This window comes from Otolemur garnettii, unplaced genomic scaffold (assembly GCF_000181295.1).
Source record: "Otolemur garnettii isolate 467f Iridium unplaced genomic scaffold, OtoGar3 scaffold00035, whole genome shotgun sequence".
Classification (NCBI taxonomy): Eukaryota; Metazoa; Chordata; class Mammalia; order Primates; family Galagidae; genus Otolemur; species Otolemur garnettii.
In genome coordinates, this window is record NW_003852430.1 from 12,654,521 (window position 1) to 12,681,180 (window position 26,660).

The 26,660-nt window shown below is 36.6% G+C and overlaps 1 protein-coding gene across 2 annotated transcripts in view; it reads left to right on the forward strand.

Moving 5' to 3' along the window:
* The window catches only part of ADGRB3 (adhesion G protein-coupled receptor B3), a 734,763-nt gene that overhangs the window by 409,151 nt on the left and 298,952 nt on the right, over positions 1-26,660 (forward strand). For both annotated transcript variants that reach the window (XM_003789674.1, XM_003789673.2), the window contains 2 exons: positions 1,600-1,702; positions 12,928-12,971. In XM_003789674.1, the coding sequence (XP_003789722.1) occupies positions 1,600-1,702; positions 12,928-12,971 (147 nt within the window). The remainder of the gene's footprint in view (positions 1-1,599; positions 1,703-12,927; positions 12,972-26,660) is intronic.

Consider the following 26,660-nt stretch of genomic DNA (forward strand, 5'->3'; position numbering starts at 1 on the left):
AGAATGCAAGGTTCAAAGTTTATCATATCAGAATTCTATGACTTCAGTGGTACAAGCCCTGTAGAAAACATAAAATCAAGCGTGTCTTTACAACACGATGAAGCAGTTCCACCCCCGCATGCTCACCTAAGACACGAAAATGCAGAATGTGTGAATGACAATTATCAATAAGAGCCACACATGATAGGCTTTATTCGTAAAGGCTAAAAAATGTAAGCCAAAGGGTTGATAACTTAATTGATGAGTAGATCACAAATTTTGGGTTAACCATAGTATAGAATATTACTCAATGACAAAACAGACAAAATGGATGAATCTGAAAAACATTATACTGAGCAATTTAAGTCTAACACTAAAGTCTCTCTATGTGCTGTATGATTGTATTTAATTGAAGTTTTAGACAATCCAAAATTATAGTAGCAGCATGCCCACGATGGCCTTGGAACATGGAAGAGGACAGGCGGGAGGGGATTAGTGCAAAGGGCTCCAGGAAGCTATTTTAGGTGAGAGATTGGTGGTCTGACTTCGCTGTGATACGTGTTTGCTTGGTAGTTTACAAAGCATTAAGTTGTACACTTAAAATTGGTGGATTTTATTTTCCGTAAATACTGCCTTAAAAACACAAAAAAGAAGAAAATAATTAAATGATTTTGTCTTTGATCCCTGGTGTGAGTTCCCCAGACTGCGTGTTCTGTGGAAGAGCAGGTGGTTTATTTCAAATCAAAAAGGAGGAGGGATGAAAATATATATGTAGATGTGTGTAGGTACATGTATACATACACACACACAGTATTTCTTGAAATAATTAAATGTGTAATCAAATCTTTAAATCTCTAAAAACTTGGTGATCGGCAGCATTTTACATATTGTGGATGAACACCTGCAAGAAAAATCTGGTTCACTTTTATGTAAATATTACATAGACAATTTCTTGTAGGTTTTATATATGATTTTATTTAAAATAACTTCTTTATGAATTAACTGCTCTTCGTAGGATATTTAAAAAGGCGGATATGTTTATTAGACTGAGAATAGGCAGCGGCCTATAAATCTCTACGGCTACAATGAATGATGGTCCAGAATGAGCAACAGCATTTATTTCTCTGTAAATTGCACTGCTTTCATGTTATTCCACATTGTAATTATTTATCCTAATGCATTTTGGGATAGTCCAGAAAATGCCAAGACATCACTTTGCTAGAAAAGTATTTGATCTCCCAGAGAACAAAACTGTTAGGTACTCCTTGAGATAAACGAATTAGAATCACTCAAAGATGGCCTGAAGACTTGAATTCGCAGTCCATTAGTCTTGTAGGTGGATTTAAGTCATAGAAAGCGCCTCAGTGCTGTTGTTTTTCTCATATTTTCTGCATCTAAAATGGTAAAGCGGCTTCGCCCAACCCCCGCAAAGGTCTCTGGTGCCACATAAGGTTTTGTTATAATGGTAGATCTACTTCGACTTCCCATGAATGAAACTATGATGCCTTTCTTTTTGCTTAGGATGCATTTACTTAACTTCATCCCAAAATGTACTGACTAATAAGAATTGATACTTTCCATCAATCTTTTCTCATTTTAATTATAATTACTCTGTTTCAGAAATTATACTGTCGTTAATTCCAAAATCATCGTGGTCACAATAAGGCCTGAACCCAAAACGACCGATTCGTTTCTGGAGATAGAACTGGCTCATTTGGCTAATGTAAGTACCATCCACGTGGCACTGGGTTGCTTTGGAATTACCTTTTAAAGAGTGTTACCTGTCGTTCTTTTTACAGATAAGACCAGAACACATCTTCTTGACTTTATAGTCACAAAGAATAGAAACAGAATGCCATGTTATTCAATGCTTTTGTTTGTGATAAAATTCCCTTTAATTCATCTAAGAAAATAGTTTATAAACTGTTTGTCAGGGCACAAATCTTTTTTTTTTTTTTTTTGGCAGTTTTTGGCCAGGGCTGGGTTTGAACCCACCACCTCTGGCATATGGGGCCAGCGCCCTTCTCCTTTGAGCCACAGGTGCCACCCTCAGTGCACATATCTTTACCAAGCTCTCTGCTAGGCACTGGGGAAAACCAAGTGAATAAGAGTCTAACTCACTATTTGATAGGGAAGAAAGACTGAATTTAAGTCACATGCAGCAGCAAAAGCTGTAAACATGGGACAGAGGGGATGACTAACTCAGGGGGAGGCATATCAGATGACATTTAAAGTACTAAGTCAAGGAACAGGAAAGTTTTCTTGTAAGAACCTGGCTGCTCCAGTATGACAAGAAATGCCTCATAACTTACTGAGTCCGACCTACAGATTTCAGGTCTCCATTTCTCCTTTGCACGTTCACTTTAAATACTTAAATAATTGGCGGGTAAGAGCAAGGAAGGTAATTCCTATCATCTCCTTCCTTCCTAGACTTTTATACTTCTGTATTAAAATAAGGCACTCTCATGCTTTACATGTGCTTATATATATTTTTTTTATTCTTTGCAAAGTTCCATGAAGTTCAAAAAATTAATAATAATAACTGGAAGCAAAAAGCAATTATGTCATTTTCCCAAGTTCATATAGTTGATGAATGACATAACCAAATTTATACTCACAGCCTTTCAGCTGCAAAACTTTTGTATTTTCTGCTATTGCTGAACTTCTGATTTTCTCCCCAAGAAATCAACCTTCATTTTATAGAAGAATTGTACTCATCATCCCGTGAACCACTTTTGACTATGAAGCCTTGGGCTTTCTAGATTATTTAATAAAAACTTCAAATCTCTCTGCAATAACTTTCAAACATCATGGTTAATATTTAAACTGTTAGGTCTTTTCCGGCTTCTGCCAGAATTTAACCATATTGGTTCTATCTAACCTCAAGAATGTGTTTTATTTCTATAATATCTACCTGCTCTTACCTTAGTATAGCACCAATCTCCTCACCACAAGGAAAACTGTGTGGAAGATACTTTTAACACCTGAGCATTTGCTTTTGAATCAGGACTTTATTCATGTGTTCAAAGGTTTTAATGAAAGTATTTATCTATTTGTTTGTTTTAATTATTATATTTTCTGGACAGTTACAAGTGTTGGTGAAAGGTAGTAAGAGACATTTCCCTGCGTCATTTTAGAGAATTATTGAAACAGCACATCAGATTGGAATCTGTGCCCTGCCTCTTGTTCAGAAAACACTCTGACAAAGAACACTGATAAGACTTTTCTAAGTAAAGATGAAATTATTATTTAGAATTAAAGAACATGTCAAAGAAGAGACTCTTTGAACAGTTGAAAAAAGAGAAACCTCAAAAATAATTTTGATTAAACAGTCTGACTGTTTTAGTTAAATAAAACTATTTGAAATGAACATTTTTAAGGTTGGAGTCCCTCTTTTCTCTATGGGGATTATATTTTGTCAGCCAACGTAGAAAAGAGATAAATAATATACAAGGCTCGGCGTCTGTGGCTCAAGTGACTAGGGCACCAGCCACGTACACCTAAGGTGGCGGGTTCGAATCCCCAGCCCAGGCCCGCCAAACAACAATGATGGCTGCAACCAAAAAATGGCTGGGCGTTGTGGCGGGCGCCTGTGGTCCCAGCTGCTTGGGAGGCTGAGTCAGGAGACTCGCTTGAGCCCAGGAGTTGGAGGTTGCTGTGAGTTGTGATGGCATGGCACTCTACCCAGGGGGATAGCTTGAGGCTCTGTCTCAAAAAAAAAAAAATAATATACAAAACATCTGCTTTCTGCATGTGGAAAACATAGCGTAGGATTGTCAGATTTTACTGTGGACCAGGCAATGTTGGAATGGCAAAGAAAGTCAGCACACAGGAATGATGAGGTCATTGCCACAAGTCACACAGAATTAATTCTGTGTCTTGCAAGATTTTGAGTAAGTGAAATAACCAGATTCCTTATACACACACACACATTCTCTGACTATATAGACAAATCTGTTACAAAAAGGGGGTGTGGAAGGGAGAAGAAGGGGAAGGATTTACTCTTGGAGGGAGAAAGGCCCAAGCACTCCTACTTCAACTCCCCGCTTGGGTGCCCATCACTGTGTGTCCTCAGAGGACACCCCAGTTCCACCTACACAGCTGAGTATCGCTGGACTCCATCTATTTAAAACATCCACTTCACTGTTCACTGTACTATATATTTATTTACTCTATACTATAAAAAAAGCCTTCTGGTTCACCATTTTGAATTTTTAATGCTTGTTATAGTTAGACTTATTTTAGCATCCAAAATTAGATTTTTAGACTTTGTTGTTCATTGAGGGAAGAGACTTATGATTGATTTATTGAATATCATATTTATTATAAGTCTTCTAATGATATGTCCTGTATACCAGTATCAGTTTATTTCTATTGCAGAGAAAACCAAAAGGTCTCTCTATATAGATAGATCTTATATAATGATCTTAACTAAAATGCGAATGAAAGATCTTAAACAGGGAAACTGAAGTTGATTAAAACAAGCCAAAAACTTCATACATACACTTACTGTTTTACTATTTTAACTAGTACATGGACTTTATGAACAGCCTATGTACATAGAGACATAGGCATACTGGGCCCTCAGGGTGTGCATTGATTTGATCTGCAGATCAAAAATATTTGAGAAAAAAATTAATAAAAAACTATAAAAATAAAATATAATACAATATGAAAATATAGTATCAAAACTATGTACATAGCATTTATATTGTCTTAGGTCTTATAAGTAATTTAAAGATGATTTAAAGTCTACAATTGCATGTGCATAGGTTATATGCAAATCTACATGAGACACTCGAGCATCTGTGGATTTGGTATCTGTAGCAGTTCTGGAAACAATCCCCTGTGAATAATAAGGGGCAACGTTATGTATGTTTGTGTCATCAGCCTCTCTCTCTCTCTCTGTCTGTCTCTCTGTCTATCATCTATCTATCTCAGAGTTATCCATATGTATATGTATCTATCAAACCATTGTTATTGCCTTCAAAATTGAGCTATTTGAGGTATGACATACCTTTCATATCTAATATATTTTCACTCATTTTCTAATATCAAAAGTACCTGCTGCACTTCCCTGAGCTCAGGAAGAATAACTTGAAAATCGCATCTGTTTCATAATAATACCATGTGAACAAGAAGGAAGAGTGGGGATTAATAGTTATAGTGAGCCCAAGGAAAACCCTGTTAGCGTTTTCTGAAGGAAACGTGTTCTTGTAAAAGGCATTTTAACAAATAGCATTTATAGTATGTTAAGTATAATAACGCCCTTGGGAATAGTAGGTATAGGTAATGGAATATGGAACCTAGCAATTCTACATGGTGTTTAGCAAAGTAGTTTTAACTAGCTCGTAAGTCATTGATTAGTACAACTCTATTCTCAATCCAGTCATTAAGTCTTACGGCTTCATTGCCATGATCTGTAGAGTTGGCATTTGCCTTTAAGAAATACCAAATTTATATTTTCCAAGAAAATAATTTCATTTTTTATATTTCTTAAGGTTTCTTTCGAGTTAGCATTATATTTATCAGTTGTTAGATTCTGTAATACATAAGGAAAGTTAGTTTATTGAGACTAATTCCCAAGACCTAAATGTGACTGTAGTCACAAATTCCAAATTTGCAAATTGCAGTACAATTTGCAAATTGTAACTACCCCCCAGAATTTGGAATTTCCAATTTTGTAGTAAATTAGATCTTCGTGTACACAAACATGCACACACACACTGTTAGGATCCTGTGAGTCTGACAGTTCTGGGTCTTCTGTGATGTTCTGAGGTGAATAGCATCACAGTTTTTAAAGATGAGTTAGAAGATTTAAACCATGCCCTTAGTTATCTCATGTGCTATCAGCTTTGCAAGCCTGAACCATGCATTCTTTTTCCAAATAAAATGCAGTTCCATTTCCAATGGAAACAGTGGACCATCCTGGCTTACGGTGTAATTGCCTTGTTAACAAATCTCTCCCTCTGCCCAGCAGTTTTATGGTCTAGGTCGGGTGGTCCTGGTGTCTTTCAGGGTCGAGAGATACCTCTCAGTTTTGTCTGTACTTCTCAAATCGGTCATATGCAAAACAGAAATCATGGGAATTGGTTTTGCAGGTTTTGTTTTCCTTTCCATATTTGCTGGCGTACTAACAGCATCAAGGTAACAAATTAAGAGATTTGTTTCATGTGTATAAACTAATTTTAAACTGAAATTAATCATGAGCCAAGGCCTTTGTAGATCATAGTGGAAAACACAGTGGACGGCTGTAATAAATGTGCTTGTTACCCTTAGATAAGCGTGAGAAACAATAAAAGGAATTCCAACATTATCCAGTGGGGATTTTCACGAATATAAAGTCTAGTAGCCTAAGGAATTGAGAATCAGTTGGCAAAGCTTTAAAAAGTTCAGTCTGTGCACCTATAATTTTTACAAAGAGGGTTTTGTATACTTTTGTTTTGTAAATTACTTTCCTACCCTACCTTTCATCTGTTTGGAAAAGATTTCTGATGTTTTGTCTGCTTAAAGCTCTTGGTAGTTTTTATGGAGAGTCTTGAAATGCTAACTAGACAAGAAGATTGATGGCTCTGCCAACAGCTGAAATTGAGATACAAATTGTTCTCTAGCTACATTTTTTTTTTTTTGTTATATCCTAAATTCCTAAACTTGAGTAAGCATCCTTCTCACATTTTGAAATTTGGTTTATTTTTATTCCTAACACATAACTGATATTCTTCAAAAAGATTTTAGAATGGTTGTGCTATTGTTGGTCCAGAGGTCCACAAACTTTTTAAGAGTCAGATAGTAAATATTTCAGGCATAAGAGCCATAATGGTTTTGTCACAAAACTCAAATATGCTGCTTTGGTGTAAAGGCAGCCACAGACAATATATCAACAAATCAGAGTGGCTGTGTTCCAACAATATGTAGTTCACAAAAATAGACGACAGTTCTGATTTGGCTCATGGGCTACAGTTTGTCAACACTGTGTAGTAGGAAGAATAATGACCACCCCAAAATGTCCACATCCTAATATCCTATGAATATGATACGTATCAAAGGAACTTTTGTGTGATTACACGTCAAACGAGACTTGTATGTTGTGTGTCAGAGGAACTTCTGTATGATGTGATGAAGGGTCAGGGTGTTAAAATGAGGCAATTATCCTAGATTATCTGGGAAAGTCTAGTTTAATTGCACGAGACATCAAAAGTCGAGAACCTTTCTCAGCTCTGGTCGGGGAAATGCAAAGTCAAAATGCCACTGCTGGCTTTGAAGAGGAAGGAAGAGGGTTGCAAGTGAAAAGAGGTGAGCAGCCCCAAACGCTGAAACAGCTCCGGATCGCCAGCTAAGAAGGGAGTGAGGACTCTCACTCCCACAAATATAAGCGTGTCTAAGGACATTCGTCCCCTGATTCTCTAGAAAAGACCACAGTCTTGTCAACACTTGGATTACAGCCTTGTTGAATTCATAATCTGAGACTCAGCTGAGCTTGTAGGTCAGTATTCTGACCTGTGGACACTGAAATAATAAATTCATGTTATTTATGCTGCTGTGCTTGTGATGATATTAGAGTCAGAAAGAGAGGGTAAGCTCAGAAAAAGCCAGGTCATTTTTTTAAGGTAGTATCTTGCCATCTGAAATTTAGAAAATTAAAGAGAGGCAGCGTGGTGTCAGTCAAACAGCCTTTCTCCCATCCACACTCAGTAGATCAGTATCCAATTCACGGGGCAGTGTGACAGACTTATCCTGGAACATCTGACCCAGAGCGCGGCAAATGTCCAGGTAGTTGTGATGAAGTTGCTGCCCTTCTTCACGTCCTTAGGGACTTTCTCTATTTGTTGCTTTGCCTCCAAACACAAGAGATTACTTTTATTTCGAAAGAGCCATGAAAACTATGTGAACGTTCTGAGTTCCCAGACTAGTAGTTTACTTGTGCATATGAGCCCTGGGCCTCAACAGTTTGAATAAAAACAGGATAGGGCAACCACCATGTTATTTTATTTTTTTTAATTATTATAGGTATATAATAGTTGTACCTATTTACAGGGTACATATGATATTTTGATGTATGTTTCCAATGTGGAATGATGAGATCATTGTAAGTAACATATCCATTACTTCACCAAGCCAGAGTTAGACAGAAATAATAAATTATTTCAAAGAATGGAGACGCTAAGAAATAATAATAGCTTACATATTTGGAAATTGCCAAGAAAAACAAACTGGCTTATATGTTTTCACCATGTTATTTCTGTTGTGTGTGTCTCCAAATTTGATGTGGATTAAAATTATAGGTAGTGAACGGTGTGGTTATTACAAAATTCAGATTTCTCGGTTCAGCGTCAATCTCAAAATTCCCAGAGCCAAGGAATCTGCATTTTGAATAAGTATCCCAGTTGATTTTGGAGTAGTTTAAGGGAAACACTTTCAAAACATTTTAAGACAGCAAGAGTATGATTAAGATAGCACGTGCAATTTAAAAACCCCAGAGAAAGGGTAAAGATGCCTACTCACTATTTATTTATTGCCACTTTATTGATATTCAACTTCTTTCAGATCTTGGCTCTCATTTGGTCTTAACTGGTGAAGCCTTTTCAATACAAAGTTGTAATCCGCTCTATCTCCCCAGTCATTCCCACCCTCTCTGATTTACTTTTCATTCTTAGAACATGTTACTAACATATTATATAATGTATTTACTTCTTGATATATTTTTGTCCCGTCTTCTCCCTGCCTCCTTCACTGTAGTGAAGTTTATGAGGCAGTGAATGTGTTTAGTTCAACCTTGGATCACCACAGTCCATCCAAGGGTGCCTGGGACGCAACAGGTGTTTACTAAATCATTTCGGCATGAAGGAGTAAATATGGAAGAATGGACTTGTTTTGATCATGACCCTGGTGTTTTCTTTTTACTTCTATGCCTTGGGAGAGCAATTTAACATCGTGAGTGTTCCATTAAAAAAAAGAATTTGGGAGAGAGATTTGAAAGAATAAGATGAATTCACTTAGAATATCAGTCTAGAATCTTTGAGAACTAGGGCTACAAAGGATATCTGAATCCCCTGTTTTAGAAATAAGAAAGCAAAAGTTATGTAATCCAAGGAAAAAGTGACACAGAAATACATTAACAACTCTGGGGATACGGTCTACTGTTGAGGCCTTACAATTAAGTTCGTGAACTCATCCTAGAAAAAGTGCTACATGCCTCGTTGCTGAGAATTGCCACATTTACCTTCAAAGTTCCAAAGTCCTCCCCTAGGGAAGCTGTGTAAGGACGCCAGTGCCTAATCCACCCTTCAGAGCAATTTTGGAAATCATTTTCTGGAATGATCATCAGAGCTGTTGTCATACAAAGTCAGATAATTAACTTCAGGAACTTGTCCTAGAAAAAGTGCTTTGAAGGGTAGACCAGGTGCTGGCACTGGTGCATCGTTTCCCAGGGGAGGTGCTTTAGGGTGACCAGAGTTATATTTAGGAATAGGGTGGGCAGCACTTTTTCTAGGCTGAGTTCATGAACTTAATTATCTGACCTCACATTGATTCGGTTGATGTTTACACAGAGAAGTGAAAGAAAATAGCAAAAACAATTCAAAGCAGTGTGTATAATACCTATTCTAATTAGAAAATGTGGGTTGTGGTACATTTTTAGAATACTTAAGATGTGTAAGTATAAATATTTTTAACATGTGTTCACCTATGCTATTCGGAATGTTGCCAAGCGAAGCAGGTTTTTGCCAAAAAACATGTTTGTCGACAATTAGCGTAACTTTTTCAAAAGTTTTTGAACACATGTAGGTTTAGTATTTAATATGCCAATTACATCTTGGTTCAATTTATCTTCTTTAATCAATTTGCCTTGTTTCCCTGGCGATTTTTGTTGCTTCGTGTGAGGCATTGCTGGCAGCTATTTCTGCAGCTTAGTTTACAGCTCGCTTATTTTTCTCCTATTCTGCTTTTATATTTTACTATATTCTCTATCGGGCTCACCATTTCCTGCTATTGGTTTTCTGTAAATTCCTCATAACAGTTCTTGTAGCAAAGGCCCTTTGAAAACAGTATGTGAAAATTACAACAAATGTTTTACGAGTAGTTTCTCAGCAGAACCGTTTAGGGATTTTTTAACGTTTAGAATTCATTTGCCATTGGTTTTTGCCTTGGTTGCCACCTATAGTCTTATCCTACCCATCCTACCTCTTACCTAATCCTACTTCTTAGGTCACCAGCCTACCCAGGCACTCAGATTCTTCTAATTTGTTCTGCTGATTTTTCTCAACTTCAAATGTTTACATGGTTGGCCTTAGCTCACAAAATTACACACCGGTAACTACACTAGAATAAATGTTTACAAACAGGGGTCTGTTTATCATGTAAATCCCGATCTGTTTAGTGAGGCACAAGATTGAATGGTGCATTCAGCAACCTACAATCATTTCACACGGGTGGCGATCAGATGTTCCTAAGGACAGAAGTTGAGAAGCCTGCGATGAGGGCCTAAGAAGTAAGGAGCAAAGGTACAGGGAAAAACTCAACATTGACAAAGGCAAAGAAGAAGAACAGAAGAATATTCCTCATCTTTACCCTTTGAAAGTATAAATTCATTTCTTTAGAGTGGTAAAAAAAAAAGAAAGGAATATCCAAACAATTAATTTTGTGTTTCTTTTCTAGTATTATTTCCTTGTATTGTAACCTCTTGTGAGCAATAATAACTGGGCAATGTAAAGCCTATCATCCGTATCTTGTATTAGTTTATATAGAGATTTCACTCAGTATAAATTACATGTTACTAAAAGCGGTGATCTGGATTTAACAGGTCTGTTATCAGTCAGGCCCCTCAGCTACACTCGATTAATCCCATACTCTCCGATGTGCCATTCCAAGCTTAATTTGCTATTTACAAAGTTCTCTGAACTCCTCAGAACAAAACCCTGGATAAATATAGCATAATTGTATGACCACATTTTATGTATGCCGAGCATTTGTCAGAGAGTCCCAAGTCATATGCAAAATCCAAGTAAAACCAGATAATGTCTCATAAGGTAGAAACCAATTTGAAGCACTATGTCCATTTTCGTCCCTTGAATGTGGAGATTTATACCTTCTATAAGCACTAGACTCACTTTTTCTGTAAAACTAATTGTAATGAGCACAGACCATGTCCTCTGTTTCCCACCTGTCACTGACCCAGTAAACTGTGACTAGTGGTATTAAAAACACATTTCTCTTGTGTTGTTATAGAAGCTTTCCCCCGGTATGTTCCTCATCTACCTCTATGGGACCTTGACATTTTTTTCAGGGAGGACAATGTTTTTTATGTTCTTAGGTGATAATACAGAAATATAAGCATTAGATAAGAAGTAAGATTCCCTTGGATTAAAAAGAGTCCTTGATGGATTTCAGACAATAGTTTCAGTGCTGCAACATTGGAGGTAGCCAACTATTTCAATTTAAATGAATAATAAATAAGGCTGGGACAGATTTCATCTATTTTAGAGTAGTGAGTTTAATTTTTTTTATTTCTAGAAAAATTCTAGAACAAACCCCGAAAACAGCATTTAGAAAGGTACAGCTCACCAAGAGCCTCCCTAGACCTTCCAAGATGGTGCTTTGTCCGGTGACACTCCAGCGATTACTTAAAGCCCAGACTGAAGCTTGAGGACCAGGTGATATCTTGCTGGCACTGACTGCCCATGTCTACCTATAGAAGGTTGCCAGGGACCTGTTTCAGGACTGTATGTTTTAAAATCCATTTGCCTGTTCATTATCTTTATCAATGACTTGATTGGATGAGGACACAAGTAATCATGCTTTTTTTTTTTCTTAATGATGCAAAGCTTGGAAACAATAATGAATATGTAGATTGCCCAAATCAGGGTTTAGAAAGTCTAAATTGACTGCAGTGTGTGAGTAATACCTGTCACGATCAAGAAGAGTCTACCAAAATACCCGATATAGTCTTAGTTTTCATTACTAGGGATATGACTCCTAAATTGGAGAGGTAATAGTCCCACTTTGCTCTTCACAGGGGAGGCAGAAGTGGATGATTTCCCTAAATGCATTTAAAAGGGCGTGCTCCAGGAAATGAGTGGCAAGGACGATAAGAGGACTTGAAACACACAGAACATGTTTAATACATAAGGGGAAGACTCTTCAGGGGTAGGACAGAACCTGTAGTTACGCATCTCTCAAGGAAAAATTGCGTAAAGGAAAAATTATTAAGTTAGTTTCCAAAGGGCAAGATAAGGGCCAAAGAAAGCGCACAGGCGGATGTGAAGAGAAAATAGTCCAACAAGTGGAACTCTTCAAGGCGGAAAATATTTGAATAATCCAGTGTGAAAACTCATTGTTTCTTTCTGAAGGTCATGATGGGTACTCCATATATAATTATCAAACTAAATTTAAAATCAACATTTTTACTTGAAGTTTTGTTAGACATGATCCTATACAAATATTATTTATTAGTTAACCTTGCAGGTCAACAAAGTCTTTGAAAATGGTTACATTTTGTCTCGAGGAAACACCAGTTAAAGGCTAAAGATAGATGAGGGTAGTGATTGTACCTGTGTGTAATATAAGATGGTTCCCTGTGACTTAAATAGTGTGAGTGTTTTGGTTTTCTTAAAGAAAGTAACTTAGCAATTAATATTTTAGAGTTATAAATATATAATTGAAATCATCAAATAATAGACTTATGGTCTATGACAGCTTCACTTGTAATTTTCAACAAAACTAAACTTGGGTTGTAATATTTGGAATACATGTATTGTTTTCATAGACTTTTATAAACTGGTCACAAAATCTATGAGAAAGGAACAAGTTTCTTATAAAATATTGAGATGGAATCTTTAACGTGAATTGCTGCCAGGTGAAAAAATCTGCCATTCTGTTCCCATTTCACATAGTCCTTCAGTCTTCTGTATATGGGCTCAAGATACATTTCTTGTTTTTCTGCTTATTTTTTAGGGTACTCTGAATCCCTACTGTGTGTTGTGGGATGACTCAAAAACGTAAGTGACAGATGTTTCCTTACCTTACTTAGGACTAAATATTCACACCACATTAAGATATTTCAGCAGCCTGCCAGTTAGGAGTGTTATTCAGCAGGATGTTAGACTCAGAGAGAAAACGTTCCCAGTTTTGAATCTCCGGACAGCATGATGAATGTGTTTGTGGGGCGATGATGCCATCAGGTTACATCTCAAGACAGGATTGCATTACCTAATGTGTAAGGCGCCTGGCGATGCGAATTCCACAAGGATTGTTTTAAAAGCTCATTGTACCATTTGTGGAGGCCCAGTCACCTTTCCCACATCTTGCCCCAGTAATTCAGCTTAGCAAGGCAGAATAGAATAGCAGCGTGTATGGTCATTTAGCTAAGACATGAGCTTAGCACGGCAGAATAGAATAGCAGCGTGTATGGTCATTTAGCTAGTACATGACTTGCATGACCTTGAATCTATTATCAGGGTAATGCAGTTATTTATTTTGGTCCTTCTAAGTTGTTTTCTTATAAAAACATTGAGTGACATTTAACTTTTATTCATATACTTGATGAATTCATGCAGACAAAAGAAAATAATTATATGCTAACTAAGGATGAGTCATCTTTCACATATTTTTTGTTTGTACAAATAATTACGGCGTATCTGGGCAAAATCATCTTTATTTCATTACCAATTCTATGAGATTTTAATGCCTCAAAGGGTAGAAAAATCCATTGTGAAATCTTAGTCAAACTCCTCTACTTTAAATATGTGAGTAGTTTACAGCTACGTTTTTGTTTTGTTTTCATGGAGAGAGATAAACATCAATCCACTCCAGGAGCTGCTGCCCCTCTCTGTGTGTGGTCAGGCTGAGCACCCCACTGGTGGAGTCTGTGTATGCTGAGAATTTCCCGGTGTTCCTCACCCCAGGTGTGATTCACATCTGAGGTTTTAAGATGTTCCCTGCTCCTCCCCAGAAAATCGAAAAGAGGGATATTTTTAGAATCTGTAGGAAAGGATGCAACCCCCTGGTGATTTGCTCAGTCCTGGGGTGCTGATGCAAAGAACCCGGTATTACAGTTAATACTGTTGAACATTGTTTTTGCTGTAGTGTCTGTTTGGCGAGGATCCCCTACTTCTAGGATCTTTAGTCCCACACGCAGAATTCCAGCTTCCCCTGGTGACAGCAGGAGCTGGATGGCCTTATGGATTGTCATTGTCCTTGAAACCCCATAGAGAAATCCATGCCAGTAAAGTTTTTACGTGTTTTGCTCTCTCTACCAGTAGCCAGAGAAGACTTTGGTGGTATATGGGGTATACCCCACAGGGATGCTTAGTATGTTGTGTAGCCGAGGGAAAAATACCATGTACAGAAATTTAATTGAATGTTTTCTGCTCAGGAAAAATGTGCTACCTCAAGCTCCTGATTATAGCAACTTGCATAACTCTGTGAATAACAGCAAACCTTGATTTAGTTTTATTATCTTGTTACTGGTAGACGGTACGTCTGTGTTGACCTAAATAGAGAGAAGAGTGAGTTTAGTTATTCCAACAGCCCCTTGGGACCAGTAAAGGGACTCTCCAAAAAGAAACACTCTCCTATTTTGTGCCTCCTGTTTGCTTCCTTCCGCAGAAAGTGTAAAGTGTTAAGTTTAATTTAAAGTCTAGTTGATAAATCTGTTGGTGTCCGAGGTCAACGTTCACCTTAGGAATCAACCACACACCCCTTTCCCTGACCCCTGCTGCTAACAAGACTCTGACCCATCATGAGGAACCTGCCTCACCTTTACTAAAGGCGACTTTCTAAGTTGTCCTTGAAGAAGAGTATCTGGGGAGAGGAGAAGGGTTAGTTGTCTTTCCAAGAAGATAATCTCAAGACATCAGTGTAGCTACTGTTTCTTTGATGGATCAGAAAAGTGATCAAGAAGCTTCCCCTTAAGCTACATCCCGTCACACTTTTCATCAGACTGTTTCATCTTTAAAATTGTTTTTCTGGATGAGGTTTAAATAATAAAGTTTAAACCAATGTTACTTCCTTTCTTCACATCTGTTGTTCTGTTTTGTTCATGTCCGTGTGTACAGTAGTTTTACCAATGCAATGATTTAGCTTTGAGTTAGGCCCTTTAACTGTAATCAGTAGTGAAGAGATAGGGCTGTTTCTTTTTATATACAAAGGGGCTGACTTTAATGATATTTTCAAGTGTTAAAATTAATATTAGAAGTTGTGTTTTAACTGTGGCTTATCAAGCGGCTCCTTCATAAAAGTTATTTCAAATTAGTCGTTAATTACAAAAGCAATGAATGAGGATCTTGTACAACCTGCAAGACTTTAAGACATAACCGTTAGGTTAAAGGCTTCTCAGTCATTATTATTGAGGGTTTCTGCACCCACGCCTACACCCAAAGTTACCCTTATTTACATTTTCCTGTGCGTACTTTTAGATATCTATGTATCGGCGTGTATGCAATTGTAGATATTGATACTAATACATAAATGTTATCACACTGTAGCATGTAACACTTAGCAACCTCGATTTTATAATCAACATAGGTGTTGGAAATGTTTATATTCTATCACTTATATTTCACTCCAGTACCTGCTGCTGCGTTGTATAGGTATGTCATAATTGACGGAGTATTCTCTGTACGGATTGCTATAGATATGGTTTTTAATTTATTTTCATCTGTAAACTGTGCTTCTGTGTACCTTCTGACATATTCTTCCTTGAGCATGTCCTTGACCACCTCATCCACAGTGTCCCCTACATGCCCTATGTCATCCAATTTTATCTCATTTGCAGCATGCATTTTTTTCTTATTCATTTTCATTCACCAAGAGACACTGTGTCTTTCCTACCTGCACTCCTGCATTCTCTTGGTTCATAGGACACATTCAACAAATATTTGTGGGCTAATTTTACACCAGGGTAAATGTTTGCCTGTTGCCTAGATGCCCTTTAGTTAAAGATTTACTCCCATCTCTGTTTCATTGTATCAGTTCATAAACATGGTTGAGAATGTTTCAGTTTATTACAGGACTAAGATCCCTTATACTGAACTAGTTTTATTTTTTTAAACAAAGGCATTGTGTTTTACTCTCATGAAACACAGCAGTTTTAAACAATTTTAAACCATATTTTGATCTTGCTTTAGCTTTAGCTCACTCATTAACAGGTTACTGAACAATGCTTCATCACATGTGACCCATGAAATAAATCCAAAATAGTTTGCTCACTTCAGAAAGAGGCGTGTTTTAGAGACAAAAATTCTTTCTTTTTTTTCTTTTTCTTTTTTTCTTAAATCATAGCTGTGTACATTAATGCAAAATGGGGTAAAACGTGCTGGTTTTGTATACAATTTGAAATACTTTCATCCAACTGGTTAACATAACCTTCACCACATTTTCTTAGTTATTGTATTAAGATATTTCTATTCTACCCTTAGTAGATTTAACATGTACCCTTGTAAGATGCTCCATAGGTGTGGTCCCACCAATCACCCTCCCTCCATCCATCCTCCCCTCCCCTCCCTCTCCTCTTTCCCCTTCCTCTTGGGCTATAGTTGGGTTATAGCTTGGTTTCATAATAGGGCTGAGTACATTGGATACTTTTTCTTCCATTCTTGAGATACTTTGCTAAGAAGAATATGTTCCAGCTCCATCCATGTAAACATGAAGGAGGTAAAGTCTCCATCTTTCTTTAAGGCTGCATAATATTCCATGGTGTACATATACCACAATTTATTAATCCATTCATGGGTTGGTGGGCACTTGGGCTTCTTCCATAACTTAACAATTATGAGTTAGGCTGCAATAAATGTGCTGGTACAAATGTCTTTGTTATAAGGTATTTTTGGTCCTCTGGATATATACCTAGTAGAGGAATTGTAGAATCAAATGGCAGGTCTATTTTTAGTTCTCTAAGTATTCTCCAAACATCTTTCCAAATGGAATGTATTAGTTTGCATTCCCACCAGCAGTGCAGAAGTGTTCCCTTTTCCCCACATCCATGCTGCCAACATCTCTGGTTTTGGGATTTTGTGATATGGGCTAATCTTACTGGAGTTAGGTGATATCTCAAAGTGGTTTTGATTTGCATTTCTCTGATGATTAAGGATGATGAGGATTTTTTCATGTGTCTGTAGGCCATGCACCTGTCTTCTTCAGAGAAGTTTCTCTTCAAGTCCCTTGTCCACTCTGAGATGGGATCACTTGTTCTTGCTAATACCTTTGAGTTCTCTGTGGATTCTGGTTATTAAACCTTTGTCGGAGACATAACCTGCAAATATCTTCTCCCATTCTAAGGGCTGTCTGCTTGCTTTACTTACTGTGCTCTTGGCTGAGCAGAAGCTTTTTAGTTTGATCAGATCCCAGTAATGTATTTTTGGTGTTGCTTCAATTGCCCAGGGGGTCCTCCTCATAAAATATTCTCCCAGACTGACTTCTTCAAGTGTTTTCCCAGCACTTTCTTCTACTATTTTTATAGTTTCATGTCTTAAGTTTAACTCTTTAATCCAATGAGAGTCTATCTTAGTTAATGGTGAAAGGTGTGGGTCCAGTTTCAGACCTCTAACAGGTCGCCAGCCAGTTCACCCAGCACCATTAGTTAAATACGGGGCCTTTTCCCCACTCAGTGTTTTTAACTGGCTTATTGAAGATCAAATGTGATAAGTAGCTGGGCTCATCTGTAGGTTCTTAAAAATATTTCTTTTTAAATGTTTTCTTTTAAAGTGGTTTACAAAGTTAGCATTAGAATGATTGACAATTTGCACATTTTTTGAGCTACTCTAAATTTGGAGTCAGAGTATTAGATCATTTATGGTGACTATATTCCCTAGAAAGCCTATAATCCTTCCTTTAAATTAAACTGTGCTTCTTCTCTGTGGATCTTGTAGCCATCCATCTGATACTGTCAGGTCTGTAAAGGATCACATTTGCTTTCCAAAAAATGATTCTGACTTTAATTGTAGCTTCTTAACCATGGCTTAACTATTGTTAAACAGTCTTATCAATCCACTTATAATTCATTTGCCTCCCTTGGAGTTGAAAACAAAACCTTATAAGTACTGGACTTCCCCATTTTATACATTTCAAATTGATTTATTGGAGTTGGGAGTAGCAATGGTCACGTCCTGACGGAGACTGATACTAACCTGTTTTTATCTCAAAGGTAGGAAATTGAGTTTGAAGTAATTCCTCTCTTTTGCTTCCATCATCCGTACTTCTTCATAACCAGAAATCTTTCTCTCCATTTGTCATTCATGTTAGAAGTCACCACTTCATGTACCTTACAGGTCACTTCTAGGAAATGTAAGACTAACACCCCAGCTCCCCCCTTTTTTCAGGGAGTCATTACTTTCTTTGCTGTCTGCAGGAGTGGCACACTGATACTTTGGGAAGACCACAAAATTATATACCCTAATCCAAATCTGTTGCCCTTTAAATGTCCAAAGCAATTACACAAAGCATTGATATCTTCTTTCTTTCTTTTTTTTATTATTTTACTTGAGTTTGGAGAGAAATTTAATTGCACATTAACCCTCATCACTGGAACATCCTTTGTAGATATGCAGAGATAATTTTACATTTCCCTTTTTCTACAGCTTTCCACACATGCTTATTTTATGGCTTGTTTTTTTTTATTAAATCATAGCTGTGTACATTAATGCAATCACAGGGTACAGTGTGGTGTTTTCATACACATTTTGAAATACTCTCATCAAACTGGTCAACATAGATCTCATGTCATTTTCTTAATTATTGAGTTAAGACATTCGTACTCTGCTTTTAGAAAGATTCACTTGTATCCTTGTAGGATAAACCATAGAAGTGACCCCTCCAATCCTCCCATCCACCTGCCTCTCCCCTCCCTCCCCCTCCCCCTCCCCATATTCTAAGGCTATAATTAGGTTATAACATTCCTATGAAAGCTATAAATTAGTCTCAAAATAGGGCTGCGTACATTGGATACTTTTTCTTTGCATTGCTTTTTTCGAAACCCAATCTTTTCCCTCCAAAGAATAACAAAATGATACAGTTCTTTTATAAAGCTCTGTTCTAACTGGGATAGAATGGGGGAAATCTAATAAGAACAGAAAATAATTTTTTTTCCAACAGTAATCAAAGAACAAAATAAAAAATCAAAGAAAAGTATTGTTGGAGCTTTACTTTATACAGTAAGTATAAAGGTTAATAAGGAAGATAGAACAAGGACAGCTAATCATGTAGAACAGGCATACTGCGTATTGTGGTCTTACAGTTTGGGAAGAATTGTGGCAGCATTTGTTACAGACTTGCAGTTACCTAACTGGAACCTTTTCTCGAGCAGCAATAAAAAAGGAAAGCCTGTTTTCAAGATATTCAGCACACTCGTTTCCACATTTGGGGGGTTGTAAATGCTTATAACCAAGATTCCAGTAGACAACTATTTCCAGAATTTCTTAACTAGAGACAGAACTTAAAAACCAACTTCAAGAAGTTTTGTTACTTTTGTGGCCTAAATTGGGCTGTTTAAACATGTTAAAATATATCTTGAATACATCATTGCAGCAAGTACTTTGGAAAGAAATCACTTGATTACATGACAAACATAAGGTGTTCAGTCTTCTAAATGAGCATTTTTATACGCACCTCCAAATAGGCCATTGATGTGGTAGATGCCAGCGTGTTTAATCTTACTGTGTAGTTCCTAAGATCATGTTTATTTTTCTGCTATTAGGGTGGTTAAAAAGTAAATATTTTTGAGTGACCTTTGATGTAATTTTGCATCAAAATTTGTAATTTTGCATACAATTTGTAATTTTGTATCCAATGTACACAGCCCTATTTTGAGACTAATTTATAGCTTTCATAGGAATGTTATAACCTAATTATAGCCTTAGAATATGGGGAGGGGGAGGAGGAGGGAGGGGAGAGGCAGGTGGATGGGAGGATTGGAGGGGTCACTTCCATGGTTTATCCTATAAGGATACAAGTGAATCTTTCTAAAAGCAGAGTACGAATGTCTTAACTCAATAATTGAGAAAATGACATGAGATCTATGTTGACCAGTTTGATGAGAGTATTTCAAACTGTGTATGAAAACACCACACTGTACCCTGTGATTGCATTAATGTAACGGCGGAAACAGTTAAGTTACAGATTGCATGAAAGATGTCAGAATTCTGTAGAATTTTCCATTATCCTTTCCTGTCCAATCATTAATTCTCTAATAATATAAAACTGTTATCTGTATGGAGTTAACACATATTCTTCTTAGTAAAGTATCACAAGAATGGAAAAGCAAGTATCCAATGTTCTCAATAATAATAGGAAGCCAGTAGACAAGCGAATATATGCCCACATAAGAGAAAAACTCAATTCATTTCAAGTTGGGGAGAGGGGCAAAAGGGAGAGGGAGAGGGGAGGGAGATTGGGGTGCTCCCACTTAATGAGGACAAGGTTGGGGTATGTGGCACATCTTTTGGGTGTGGACAGAACTACAAGAGGACTCTACCTAACAAATGCAAATATTATGACTTAGTTGTTTAAATCCTAACATTAACCCGAAATAATTATGTGTATATATGTATATAAAACTATTTATGTTTTGCATCCCTTGATTATATTCTTCCTGACAGAAGTGAAAATACCTGAACTTTACATTATCAAAACACTAATCCTTGTAAATTAAAGTAAAACTTAGCATCTCCAAAAAGTGAAATATTATGTTACAGTAAATTATATTAATTCTCTACTTGAGAGCATTTAGCTGTAGATTTTAAGATTTTTTTTGTTGACAAAATGTTTCTGTAAGTAAAGAAACCATGCTATTTTAAAAGCACTACAGAAAAAAGTAGGAAAATATTAATTTTCCTAAAAATATATAATTAAAGATTCACTAGTAGGAAACTAAATGAAACGTTTACATTTTGCTTTTCTGGTTTATACTATATGTTACATTTTGAGGCTTTGAGACATCCACAATTGTGTGTTTTTTCATAAAGCCATTATAATACAAAATGCCCTTATATTAGCTTCAGAGAAATTTTTAGTTTTCATCTATTGAAATGTTTGTTTATTTTTAGAATGTTTTAAGGTACATCATAGATTTTATGGCATTGACTCATAAGTTCCTAGTATCCTGAAGCTGTATTATTGAATTTGCTAGCGCATAAATGATCTCTTTTTAACTGACAAAGTTTACCTAAGTGCCTCTAATGTTATTAACAACCCATTATGCCCTTTAGTGTGGCTATAAAGTTGAAGAAGCATTGCCTTGTAACTTCAGCATGAATTCTGAGGGCTAACTCAGGGAGTCAAATGAAGCACATATTTTATATTGTCACCCTGGTCTTGACTCTCAAGGGTAGGGTTTGGCACCCTGCAGCCTATGGCACCAATACGGACTACCATCTGTTTTTATAAATAAAGTTTTGTCAGACACAGTCACACCTATTTATTTACGTATTTCCCATGGCTGTTTTTACATTGCAAATGCAGAGTTGAGTCACAACAGAAACCATAGTGCTCACAAATTCGAAAATATTTACTATCGAGTCTTTTACAGTCAGAAAAAAATTACTAACCTCTGCCCAAAGCAATGCTTTGCAGAATTTATATCTTCGCACACAGAAAAATATTGATTATGTATCACCTTGAAGTAAATATTTGAAAACATTTGCAAGCCGGGTCAGGGTTGGGTGCCAAAGTCTAGCAAGAATTTATTTCTCCATTAGTTCCGGAAAATGCTCAGTCATTATTTTCAAATATAGATTCACCCACAATGTATCTCGTATTCATCTGGGACTCTAAATAATCTTGTTTCCTAGCCTCTTCACCTCAGAACCCCACTTCTGTATTTCTGGGGGGGGGGGTTGTCCCCTCTTAGTTGTCCATTTTAACTTATTTTTTAGTTCATTAATTCCCTCTTAAGTTTTGTCTAACTTCTTATTTAATTATCCCCAGAGGGTTTTTTTTTTCTTTCCCTGGGTACAATGCAGTGACATCTTCATAGCTCACTGCAACCTCAGACTCCTGGCCTCAAACAGTCCTCGTACCTAAGCCTCCCAAGTTACTGGGACTACAGGTGCATGCCATGATACTTAGATAATTTTTATCTATTTTTAGTAGAGATGGGTCTCACTCTTGTTCAGGCTGATGTAAACTCCTTAGCTCAAGCAATCTACCCACATTAGCTTCCCAGAGTGCTAGGATGCGAGGATTATAGTCATGACCCACCCCACAGGGCCTGTACAGTTTTAAGTTTGATTTGCTGTTATTTTTGTTATTTCTAAAATATTTCATTTGGTAATTTAAAAAAAAATCTTTTATTTGCATTTTAGAATTTTCTATTTTATGCACTTATTTTTAAGCCTGTGTTTTGTTACTCTTTACAAAGTAAACATATTGTTTTTAATAATCTGTGATTAATCCTAATAATTTTTATATCTTAAATGTTTGTAGATATATTTCTGCTCTCTTTTTTTTCTCTTAATTCTTACTCATTATACCTTTTTTCTTAGTTTGCTAATTTATATCATGTAAATTATCCTTTTTTTCAACAAGAAAATAATTTTATTTCATAAGTAGAATTTTTTTTTATTAGATCATAGCTGTGTACATTAATACTGTCATGGGGTACAGTGTGCCATTTTTATATACAGTTTGAAATATTTTTACCAACTGGTTAACATAGCCTTCATGTCATTTTCTTAGTTATTGTGTTAAGACATTTATATTCCTCATTTAGAGAGATTCACATGTACCCTTATAAGATGAACTATAGACATGATCCCACCAATCACCCTCCCTCCACCCATCCTCCCCCCCTCCCTTCCCCTCCCTCTCCCCTTCTCCCGTATTCTTGGGCTATAATTGGGTTATAGCTTTCATAGGAAAGTTTCATAGTAAGGCCGAGTACATTGGATACTTTTTCTTCCATTCCTGAGATACTTTGCTAAGAATATTTTCCAGCTCCATCCATGTAAACATGAAGGAGGAAAAGTCTTCATTCTTCTTTAGGGCTGCATGGTATTCCATGGTGTACATATACCACAGTTTATTGATCCATACAAGTATTGGAGAGGATTCTTGGTGGCCAGGGTAAAGGACATTTCTCCCAATGCGTTGTTACGTATGTGCCTCTGCTTAATACTTGGTGACTTTCACTCAGGATCTCTTAAATTACATTTAATCTACAGACTCCCTGAACCACTTAGGTATTGTGAATTTAGGCTGAAAATCCTCATGAAGGCTGAATCATTGTCATGTTTTTTCACATATATTCTAGCATTTCCAGCAGTATTCAAATGGGAATGTTGATCTATAAAAACAAACAAACAAAAATATACTGCTGGAAATAGGAAATATAAGTCAGTATCTCCTCATATCTGTAGCTCTTAAACTCTATGCCAACGTCCCACAGCATATCTGTTGGGGAGCACTGCTCTAAATGCTTTGTGTGTGTCACGTTCAGAACCTTTATAGTTTCTGTTTTATATTACAACAATTTGATATTCCCTTCTAGACAAGTATTTGAAAACTGGAAATGAGTCACTTTCATCTTTGTAAATTCTACTGGGGCAACTAAAGAGATTTGCAGATAGTTAGCACTCATTCATTCATTCACTTTGCAAATATTCCTTGATAACCTATGATTTGTTCTGCTGTTCAAGGTCTCTGGCACACATATCGGTGGACAAAGTAGCCTGTCTTATTGAACTTATATGGGGAGAGGAGGGTGGGAAGAGTGATAAAATTTTATGGATATTATAAATAAGTAAATTGTCTGGTGTGTTAAAAGATAAAAATTTCACGGGTTGACAGACCAAGATAAAGAAAATAGGGAATGGCATTTAATTTAATTGATTTATGTTCTTTTGACTTATTCTAAGATGCCACTTTTCATGCATACAATTAATGTTTATTTAGCAAGTGTCTAAAATGTGGAACATATCAGTTCAGGACTCATTCCTAGCTCCCCAGCTAGCTGTAATGTTTGGCCTTAGACTGTTCACTCCGTTCCAAGGAGTTTTCCTCAACTGTGTGGATTTCCATCTTTTAACTACTGTCTCTCCTTCTGGCTCCACAGTGGTCGCTAACCCAACTGTCTAATCAAACTGTACAATATCTGAAAATGGTAGGCATGAATTATGGAATGAAAGCTAAATATTTTCTAACATTATGAAGCTAAGAATTCTGGATGAAAGAGATTCTTATTTATAGAAAAGAAAATAGTTTTGTATCAAGGAACCATATGTGTTGAAGCAAAACCAAAAAAAAAAAAATCCAAAAACACTAAGGGGGTAGCATTTACTTTTTAATATGAATTTAATAACATGGTATTATAATTCAGAAATGAAAATTCTCTGATTCATACATATTTATTCTTTATAAAAATTCTTTATTCATACACATTTTAAAATATAAAATATTGACCATGATATATAGATTACTGCTTCTATAGTCAGTTATTTAACATGTGAATAAAGATTTGAAAAGTTAAATGAATAGTTTGGGTCAGTATTCTACTTCATAAGTTTAGTGAAAATCTTATAGGAGCTAGGAGCTTCCAATCTGTTCTTAAAAGTTACATATCTATTTGGAGTAATAAAACTGACGTTACTTTCATCTTCTTAATCAGTAGTATAAAAATGTATGACGGTAAAAATAGCTCCAGTATTTCTAAACACTCTATGCTCCAAATTACTGAAAAAATGGAAATTGACCCAATATTGCCTCATTGCATGGGGCTGTGAGGAGAAGCAACAGAAAAAGGGCTCTAATAATGCTCGGCCCAGTGACTGAGAGTGGCAAGGTTGGAGAAGGCATAAATAGCCTTCTGCTAAATAGTTAGCAGAAGAATCTAACAGGGAAAGATAGCTACTCTTAAGCCCTTGTTTGAACAAGGGTATCAGGAAATGTTCTTTTTTAAAGGTACCATGTGCTTTGGGAAGGATTTCCAGAGTGAAAAGGTAAAAACATGACATAGATGAAGTGATGCCAGGATGTCTGATCAGGAGACTTCAAGTACTGCAGAAAACTCTCAGCATTACCTACTGCGGGGAATGAATGTTCTGCCCTTTGCCCCAGCTGCCCTTTCTCTCTCTCTTTCCTCGTAATGTCATTGAAGTCAGCTTTCAAAGTATTTACTTAAACCAAATGTTTTAAGAATCAATAATAGCAAAACCAGGGATTCATCCAGTATGTCTGATAAATTTATACTGTTTTTAAGGACCCTGGGATGATTCCAAGAGACCCTCTTAACAAGATTTTTAAAAATTATGTTGTTAAACTAAGTAACATTATTTTGAAAGTTACATGTATTTAGAATCAAACTGAATCATTATTTCAGATAACATATTTTTCAAAGTATGAAAACATAAGAAGACATTTAAAAAGATACATAAATATGATCTAAAAAAAGTAATTTGCAAAGCTATATTTAAAAATATATCAATATCTTCAATATAATAGTAAATAATTACTGAGACAAAGTATATAGGGTACTTATAAAGTTCGTTGTGAAATATTTGGATACCTTATATTGAATAAGCTTTCTGTCCACTCTCTCTGTTGGGTCCAAGCAGCTCGTTCAGGTATGAACTGGTGGTGATGTCCAATTGTGCTTTGGTGCTCCTGATAGAACTGGGCTTTAGCATGATTTGGGCGACTTTCACTTTCCTTGCCCTGAACTTTAACCAGCACAGTAAGCCAGCACTATTCTAAAATACTATACTCAGTGGGCTAACTCAAAGTCGGTGCTACGATTTCTGGTTTGTTTTTTTTTTTTTGGCCGGGACTGGGTTTGAACCTGCCACCTCTGGCATATGGGGCCGGCACCCTACCCTTTTGATCCACAGGCTCCACCTGGTGCTACTATCTACTATTTCTTATCACTAGTAGGTTATAGTTATGATCCTTAACAGTGGAGTTCTATTGTATGAAACTATATTTGAAAATATAGCCAAGGACTTGGAACTTGGTGCCAGGTTTTTTGTTTGGCTGAGTTTTCACTTTGTTTTTGTGTTTGTTTTGAGAGTTGAAATAGGGAGGGAAGAGTGGAAGAGAAGCTTTGAAGAAGGTCTTCTACCAAGTGCGTTTTGGCCAGTGGGCAGCTACCCAAGAATTGCTGTGTTTGGATAGCCATGTGCTGAGTCAGCTAAACAGACTCTGAAACTACATGAACTCAGGAAGATCCAAAATAAATTTTAAATACACTCTGGTATGTGAGGGATACTTAGCGTATAGTTTAAGTGTTTTGTTAGGAATATAATTGCACTAATGTACCATGTAGTCTCATTCCAACAAGGTAATACTTACCAAAGTCTGTAATAGGTCAGCTTCCTTTCTGGAATCATACACGTATATAAATCCATCACATTTTATAAGCTGAGCAGAGACTGAAATTGAAGTTAAAGAAAGGACCTAGACCCAGCTCTCTCTGCTGCCTACAAAGGGAATCTATTTTCTTTCATTCTTATAAACTTCAAGTCTCACAACAAGATAGCTGAGACTTAGAAAGTGGAGAGTTTAACATCATTAACTCTTAAATTTTGTTACCATCCACCTCTTGTAATCTATAAATACATGGAACTCAGAAGGATGTATGGTTTATCCCCTCAGCTGTGACCTACTGAACTGATGATGGTGCTGTGGTGTGAGTGTTACGTACCTCTAAGTTCATGGGGTGAAATTTAGTCCCCAAGGTAAGAGTGTTAGGAGGTGGGGCATCT